This window comes from Squalius cephalus (genome assembly GCF_949319135.1).
Source record: "Squalius cephalus genome assembly, chromosome: 16".
Classification (NCBI taxonomy): Eukaryota; Metazoa; Chordata; class Actinopteri; order Cypriniformes; family Leuciscidae; genus Squalius; species Squalius cephalus.
In genome coordinates this window covers 33,073,387-33,082,640 of record NC_137137.1, presented here as the reverse complement: position 1 = coordinate 33,082,640, position 9,254 = coordinate 33,073,387, and the positions used below count along the sequence as shown (strand labels likewise).

The window sequence follows — 9,254 nt, the reverse complement described above, 5'->3', positions numbered from 1 at the left end:
AAATAAAATACTTTTTTAAATTTTTTTTTTTTTTTTTTTTTTACTGCTATTAATAAATTATATTATTTTGCACAATAGAAAATGAAGCTTGTTCTGAGAAGTGTAAGTTTTGTATCAATATGATATTTTTGTCATGATAATTTCCCCTAACAAAAATTACTTTAAAGGGATAGTTCACTTTGAAATTAAATTTTGGTATGTTTTAGTTCCTCAAGGGCATCCAAGATGTAGGTGTCTTTGTTTCCGCAGTAGTTTCAATTTTGATATTTTTAGGTCAAACCGTTCTTGTCTGTCAGTCGTATAATGCAGGTCTATGGTCACTATCTGAAAGAGCATGCACAGAGAAGTCCAAATTAAACAATTCCCCATCGTAAGTACACATTGATGGCCTAAGACACGAAATGAGCGGTTTGTGTGAGAAAACAAACAGTATTTATATCGTTTTTACCTCTTGTAACACAGCCACGTCCAAGTGATCTGAGGGCGCGGGCGCTTCCTGGTGTGTGACGTGTTTGCGCGTTCTGGCTTTGTCTACGCAAGCGCCGGAAAGTGTACAAGAGGTAAAAACGATATAAATACTGTTCGTTTTCTCACACAAACCGCTTGTTTTGTGTCTTAGGCCATCAATGTGTACTTACGATGGGGAATTGTTTAATTTGGACTTCTCTGTGCATGCTCTTTGAGACAGTGACCATAGACCTGCATTATACGACTGACAGACAAGAACGGTTTGACCTAAAAATATCAAAATTGAAACTACTGCGGAAACAAATACACCTACATCTTGGATGCCCTTGAGGTAAGCTAAAACATACCAAAATTTAATTTCAAAGTGAACTATCCCTTTAAAGGAATAGTTCACCTAAAATCCCATAATTCACTCTCAAACTTATAAAAATGGATATTTTTCTTAGAAAATAAATCATCGCCTCACTTCAGAAGGCCTTTATTAACCCCTGCTGGAGTCGTAGGGATTACTGTTATGATGGATGGATGCGCTGTTTTGGCTAAAATCTCAGTTATTATTCACTCCCATTATAAAGCTTGGAAGAGACAGGATATTTTTAAATATAATTATGATTTAATAACACCTAGGATGGCTTTAAAGTCCCCCTGTAGTCAATAATTTGAACCAAAATTACCTATTTAAACGTGAAATTCAATATGCAAATGAGCCCCGCCTTCACTCACTCACAGCAGCTCATAGATCCACTCGTTGACGATCACACGTTGATCTGATTGGTTACAAGGTATTTTGTGACGTCAGAAACCCCAGCGATTTCAAACCTTGTTTTTGAGACTGTCTTTGGTTCACTGCAGTTTTAAGGAGAAAATACTCAGCAATGGTGTCGACTTATGAATTTGCACATGGTTCGTCTTTAAGCATTTTTTTTTTTTTTTTTTTTTTTTGTAAAACACCACATAGATGTATAAACAACATTAAAAGCTTGATTTTCACCACAGGTGAAATTATTTAAAAATTTAAATAATTTAGAAAGGTGTCCACGTGCGACTTTCATGTCTGGCCAGCAGATGTCGCTGCCGCATGTCTCTTCATTTAAAACTTCTACTATGACAAAGGCTTAGCAAATGTGTAATTTTAACGTTGCCTGGTAACATTCAGAAGTCGCATAACCTAATTAATATTTATTATAAGGCGAGTCATCATTCGCCAGCAGACGTTCGCCCACATTCCAGCGTCAGCTCTGCAGCAAATCAGCAACGCTTATTGGGCGAACCTCACTTTGCCTCATGAATATTCATGAACTCCGCCTTGACCAATGACCATGGTAGGGTTCGTATTATTAATTTTACAGATGTGAGAATGAGTACGAGATCAGTTCGCTGCTTGAGTTGGACCATGAACGCTTTAGAAATTAACAGTGATTATAAATGACCTACATTAATTACACTCAAGAGATCTGTTATAATTTGGGAAAAATTACACTAATGTAATACAGACACTTGAGTTTCGCAAATGGGAAAAATCAACATGCACTAGCGTTCAAAAGTTTGGGGTCAGTAAGATTTTGATCTTTTATTGATCAAAAGTGAAGACGTTCGCCCACATTCCAGCGTCAGCTGTGCAGCAAATCAGCAACGCTTATTGGGCGAACCTCACTTTGCGTCATGAATATTCATGAGCTCCGCCTTGCCCATAGTAGGGTTCGTAACGTCTCTCCAGGGAGGAGTGAGCTATTGCTACGTGATGTGGCTCAGCGAGCTTCCTGTCTACGGAGAACCGAGAGAAAGATCCCCATCTACCGTTACTGGAGTTCACTGAGTCTCCTGTCCCCGGAGTCGGACGGTTAAACCCCCACAGATCGACCCATCATGGCGGTGAACCTCAGCAAAAACGGCCCGGCTCTTACCGCGGCCTATAACGAGGTTGTGGATGAGAAGTCTCAGACTAACTGGTGAGTAGCGACTCAACGGTCGAGTCTCCGTTACACTCACTGACATCCTCATGTTTAGCTTGTTAGCGTCTGCTTTGGCTTCTTAAACGCCCTTTTGGTGTTTATCACCATCACAAATCATCATTACTGCTCATTTGGATCAATAACATGATGTTCGCGAGATCACTGCACTTTCTTCCTGTGCCCATCAAGCATTCACACACTGAATCTTCCAGAAATGATTTCCTCTCACTGTTGCTTTTAGGCCAAAACAACATGAAGGAAAGTTCATGTTAATTAAATGATGCATGTGCTTTGACCTGCTTTGCACACATGAGATCAGCTGATCTGATCAGTTCAGGAGCATCCCAACTTTTTGGATAACATGGGCTTGGAGAAGTGCACTTATCTTGAGACACTCCTACCTCCTTATTTTCCTGTAATCTTTGTCCATATATGGATGCTGGGTTGGCAAATCCCTGCCCACTATTTGTGACCCGGGTTTACATGCAAGATTCACATCAAAAAGAAGTTGAATGTCAATGCAAAAAGTGTCAAGGCCAAACTGTATATGCACTTCCTTCTACAGTTGCTAAGCGGATCTTCTCGTCATACGGAAACAATATTAATGTTTGACAGGTTTATGCCAGATCAAAGTCCTCTAGCTTTGTGCCTTCAAGAATTTGAGTTTCATTTATTTTACAGAAGTGAGAATCAGGACAAGATCAGTTCGCTTCTTGAGTTGAATCAAAAACGCTTTAGGAATTAAGAGTGATTATAAATGACCTACATTAATTACACATCATCCTACCCAGAGATCTGAGATCATTTGGGAAAAATAACACTAATGTAATACAGACAACTTGAGTTTCGCAAAAACGTCCCATACCATTCAGAAGTTTGGCGTCAAAAAAATTGATCAAAAGTGACAGTAAAGACATTGTTACAATACTCTATTTCAAATAAACAAGAAACCTAGAAAGAATGTTACACTGTTTCCACACAAAATTGATAATAATAATCATAAATGTTTCTTGAGCATCAAATCATCATATTAGAGTGATATCTGAAGGATCATGTGACACTGAAGACTGGAGTAATGATGCTGAAAATTCAGCTTTGATCACAGGAATAAATTACACTTTACTATATATCCACATAGAAAACAGTTATTCAACATTGTAATAATATTTCACAATATTACTGATTTTACTGTATTTTTGATCAAATAAATGCAGCCTTGGTGAGCAGAAGAGACTTCTTTCAAAAACATTAAAAAAAATCTTTCCGATGGTAGTTATGATTGTAGTACTTCAGATTTATGGTGTTTTGTACTTTTTTGCCCCGTTAAATATATTACGGCAAATAAATGGCTGATAATTGGCAATTTCGAGATTATTAACATCATGTTGTTTGTGTGTGACCAGTAAACAGAAATGTTATCTATTTTTAATCTATTTTTTCTGTCACTAAATTGTATTAATCTATATACAGTTGGGTCCAAAATGTAGACTTTAAAAAATCCTATGTAATCCCATAAATAAAGAAAAGTTATGAGCAATCTTTTGTTTCTCAAATCATGCTGGATAATACAAGTAAGTAGTTTATATACACAGATGGAGGAGTTTATAATGGGCTGCAGTGTTTGCTGTTTAAGGCGTCAGTGTGTTTCTGATAGACATTGTCACAAAATCAGCGGTTTTCCTGAGTCAGCAACTCAACATCGCCTAATAAAGAAGCAGCTGCGTCGTAACAATTGCCACTTTCGTTTCCATATCAAACCACAACAGAGTGTGAATGTCACAGGACGATCTGAACTGTGGGCCCTTCTAGAAATAAGACTACTGCACTTCTTATTCCTCATTACTCCACTTCTTGTTTCTGACAGTCGAGAGAGTTGAGTTGGCTTGGCTCAGTGTTTCAGAGAGGAAGTTGACACGGCTTCCTTGCTATACAAGTGTCTTTGTTTAGAAAGAGAATCAAAAGTGATTACACACACACACACACACCCAAAGTGCCGCCTCAAAACCTTCCTCATATAACAAACACTTCAGAGAGGAGTTCCTTTTGCATTCATTGAACCGCAGTCAACAAAATGTTATTTATTTTAGTTAGGGATGCACCGATATGAACACTGATAAATCTGTATATTTGAAAGCCGATAACCAATATATTGGCCGATAAATCTAAATCCAAATTTTTATGCAATTTTTTGAGAGCCTGATTACAAAAACAAAAATCTCACCATTAGAAGCCATGTCCAAAAAACACAATTCTAATGTTCTCATTATAACTTTATGTAGCCGATACGACAGATTTGCGCTGCACATGTCGCTCTGAATTGTATTTTCCTGTTTTGAAGTGATTTCAATCATATTTCAAGCAATTCAAAACCATCTGAAGTGTCTCAGCCGAAGGAAATAATCCATTATTTATCGGTTTTAATATATCAGACAAAATTTCTTATCAGGCCGAAAACGATAACATTACAAATGAATATATATCGGCCGATACCGATATGGTGGCCGATAAATCGTGCATCCCTAAATTTATTATCCTTGAGATATTTTGAATTCGTTTGTATTTTTGTATTTTAACGTTTAAGTGATTTTATTGTGGTTTTGTCATTTTTGTTTTATTTAGTTTTTAACAATTTTGATTTCAGTTTTAATTTATTTATTTTGTTATTTAAAGGTGCTCTAAGCGATGTCACATGTTTTTTAGGCTGAAACATTGTTTGTCACATCCAGCAAACATCTCCTCACTAATATCCGCTCGCTGCCTGTCCCCTGAACACACTGTTAAAAAACGCGGTCTCTGTAGACAGTCCAGGCTCCACAAACGGCAACAAAAACAAACTGGCCCAGCCTGGACCACGAAACATAACAAACAGTGTTCCAGCCAATAACCGACAAGAGTGAATTGGGGGTTGGGGGGGGGTTAGGCCGCTTGTCCACCAGCATCCGATCAATTTTTGTTCCGACGCGACGCCTGTGACGTTTTCGCTGCTTGGGGCCGGGGTTTGTGTGTACTTTAAATATGAAACCATAGCAACGGCCATACACAAATTCTCGCCACCGAGTTTCCATTGGCTGCTGCCCCGCGGAGGGGGGGGGGGGGGAGAGCGAAGCATGAAGAGGGAAGTTAGCTAGAGGAGAGATGTCCTAGACAACGACTAACGTTAAAATTTTATATTCTTGAGAATTTTGATATGGCAGACACACGAGCAAAGAGACGACGTTCTGATGAACAAATAACAAAGAAGAGGGAAAAGGAGAAGGAACGCGCAAAGTCCCAAATTTACATCGGGGGAGTGGACGGGATGAGGAGGAGGAGGGAGGGTTGAGCTAGCCTACAATACTTCAAACGTCAACAAGAAGTGAAGTCACCCAACATCGCTTAGAGCGGCCATTCCCAAACTGTGGTCCGTGAGGGTACTGCAGGTGGTCCGTGGAAAGGCTAAATAAAATGTAAAATATATATATATATTTTTTTACCTTCATTTTACCAGGAAATTCCCTTAAAAAAATAAAAAGTAAAAAGAATATGTAGGCCTATATTGATATAAAATTTCAATTAAATTGTCAAGTTATTGTGTGATTACTAAAATAGGCTAGTGGCGCTCGGCCGTGACGTTCAAGTTCAGTGCCGTTAGAACCACAATATGGATCGGTGGATAGCAACAGGTTCTCTGAAGAGAAAAGAGGCAGAGGTTACCAATAATTGACAGTGAGTCAATCTCGACTCTCGGCATCTACGAGCCAGATTCCTCATAAAAAAACAAAGAAAAGGAGGGTGAAGAGAAAATACTACGAAAGCTACTTAGCATTAGGTTTCAGCTACACCGGCCCAGACGAGCCGTTGCCCGTTTGCGTTTAAATGCCCATTAAATGTGTATAGGTCAGAGGCAAATATGTTCTCATTATCACACCACACGCATAGCCTTTATAGGCAGTTTATATGAAACGAAATGTTTATAAATGGAATGAATAAGGCCTGTTATTGTTTTAATTTCCAGTTAGTTTCTTGATCTCGCGTTTCTGAAATGTTTTGCGGATGTGCTGTTAAGCCTACTTTTTGAGGACTTGTAAAACTCTGAAGATTAATAATCCCCTAAAATCGCCAAAGGTTTTGAAATGTTGACTATATCCAAGTGTTGTTATTACTGTATAGATTTCATACTCCATTGCTATGGAAATATGCCTGTTGTTCAAATGAACCTGATTATGCCCTCGGGCGCTTGAGTAAATAAATAAATAAAATATGTGGCAGCTGTTGTGTGCAGTAAACTTTCTTTTAACAAGCCTGTTGTACTGATGTGATGACCAGTTATAGTTTTAGTGCTAGTAAGCCTATTTAGAGGTGCGGATTAAATCAGTTAGGACTGTGTGTAGACATATTTTATTATGTGTATTATGAAAATTCTTGATTACAAATAGTGGTCCACACACACAAAAAGTTTGAAAACCCCTGGCTTAGAGCACCTTTAAGTCACATAACGTTTATTTATAGCACTATACACTAGATTACAGTATTAAGAACAGTGACGTGTGTCGCTTTCGATTAGGTGTTTATCAGCCAGAGTGAACTCTTCCAGAAAGGCAAGCTGTTTTCGGACTTGTTTTGGTCTATTTTGTTTGAATTTGCTTGAAATATATCTGTGTCTTTATGTAATGCATTGCCTGTACACTTGTGTGTCTGCAGGGCTCTCTTCACCTATGAGGGAAACACAAATGACATCCGGCTGGCAGAGAAAGGAGGTGGGTTTTCCTCCGCCGTTATAGTGTGTTATTCGCACTAGAATCATGTGGTGTGTAGGATATAAAACAGTGTTTCAAGCACACAGTATCAGCTCTGGCTTGCAGACTTGTTTTGCACCGTACAGTGTGTTCTGTGAATGAATCACATTAACGGTGCAGTGAACCGACAGACTGTCAAGGACAGGCCAAGATTCATCTGAGGATCTGTCTTCCTGCGAGAAGATCTTTCTGTATGTGTGTGTGAAGGAAACGGAGAAGGTCCGCTGTGAATAAACATTGATTTTAACTTTGGTAAAAGGGTGTTATGTGGTAATATCTTTTTACTGTGTTTATAAAACAGCTGAAACCATAATGTGATAAAAGGCTCCAATAATCAATAAAAACGAGAACAAATATTCCTTACCAGGTAATGCACTTCTTGTATAATATAATATTATAAGCCCTTTGATATGACATTTACTTGAAGTAGCCACTGAGAATTTTCAGTTAATATTTTAATCATTTATCAACACGTTTGCATGTTCATGGCTCTGTAATGTCAGTTGTTGGACATGCAGGTGAACATATAAAGTGCATTTTTAGAAAGTGCTTTATTTTTTATCTATTTTGTGTGAAATTATTTATTCTAATTTTACATTTAATTTTAATTTTTCAACTAAAAAAAAACCCTGCAGTGTCTCAAACCCCACTTTTATTTATCTACTTATTTATTTATTTATTTTACTCTTATAATGAATGCAAAATATGCATATGATTTTTGCAGTCCAGAGTCTGTTTACAGTATAAGCTTATAATAATGTGTGTGTGTGTGTGTATGTATATGTATATATATATATATATATATATATATATATATATATATATATATATATATATATATATATATATATAAAATTTTTTTTTTTTTTTACTAAACCATATTGCAGCGTATCAGTATTGAAAATGTAAAAGGTTTGAATGTTAGTGTTATTACCATGTTAATCTCTTTTTATTAAAAAGAATTGAGATATTTTTCATGAATAACATAAACACTGTGATGCAAAAAATATATATATTTTTTTCAATATTCATGACAAATTTTATTTTAAATGTCATTATATGAAATTAATAAGAACACTTTTATTTCAACTTTTGACATCTCAAAAGCAGTCCAAATTTACGAAATGTCTAAACTGGATCTGCAATGTTTTCAAACTACATATAATCCTTTTACTTGCATAAACTTTGACTTTCAGATGAAAAAGATCATTTTTTCATGCTCATTTCCCAAAAGTTTGTGTGAGATGTGGAAAATAGGCTTGGTTTATTTTACAAAAGTCTGCATAACATCATGTGTATTGCATTGTATGAATGCAAATGGTGGTGGAAATGGTGGTTATCATTTTATATTGAATTATTGAAACGATTTGACAGCAGAAGTTTGTGATTTCCAGATGGTGGTCTGGAGGAGTTGTTCGAGGAGCTGAACAGTGGGAAGGTGATGTATGCTTTTTGCCGAGTTCAAGACCCCAACTCTGGCCTTCCCAAATACGTCCTCATCAACTGGGTGAGTTTCCTTCCTTCTCTAACTCTTCACATGGTTTCTGGACTGTATAATCGCATAGATGCCCTTGGGATTATCTGACCCAGTTGCCGCAGTAAAGCACCTCTGTCAGATGTATTTATGAATCAGTTTATCTCCTATTCACCAAGTCCAATACAAAAATTAATCAGGACTGGACAGTTTGATGGCATATTTCATTGATTTACTGAATTATCTTAAAAATACACATTGCCACTTGGTTATTTGATATATAACCTGTTTTTCATTGAGTTTCCTGCAAAAAAATAAAATGAAATTGGATGTATGCCATAACCGTGATGTATAATTACATAATATTTTGGTCATCGGCCACCCCTAATATATGCATTTTTACGACCATGTTTTTGACATTTCTTTTTGTGCTTTTTTCCCCCCCCCCAGACCGGTGAGGGCGTTAAAGACGCCAGAAAAGGCCAGTGTGCGAACCATGTGAGCTCCATGGCCAACTTTCTTAAGGTAACTTGGCTATTTTGATATTCTTTTCAGTTGTGTGGGTATTGTGAATAGTTTTGGTGA

At 37.1% G+C, this 9,254-nt stretch overlaps 1 protein-coding gene across 8 annotated transcripts in view; it reads left to right on the top strand.

Annotated features, from left to right (window-relative positions):
- Positions 1–2,153: 2,153 nt before the first annotated feature.
- dbnlb (drebrin-like b) overlaps positions 2,154–9,254 on the top strand; it is a 33,189-nt gene continuing 26,088 nt past the window's right edge. For 6 of the 8 annotated variants that reach the window (XM_079896214.1, XM_079896211.1, XM_079896208.1 and 3 more), the window contains exons 1-4: positions 2,154–2,417; positions 7,101–7,156; positions 8,590–8,702; positions 9,120–9,194. In XM_079896214.1, the coding sequence (XP_079752340.1) occupies positions 2,335–2,417; positions 7,101–7,156; positions 8,590–8,702; positions 9,120–9,194 (327 nt within the window). In that variant the 5' untranslated portion in view covers positions 2,154–2,334. The remainder of the gene's footprint in view (positions 2,418–7,100; positions 7,157–8,589; positions 8,703–9,119; positions 9,195–9,254) is intronic. The other 2 variants (XM_079896212.1, XM_079896210.1) reach the window with 1 other exon arrangement.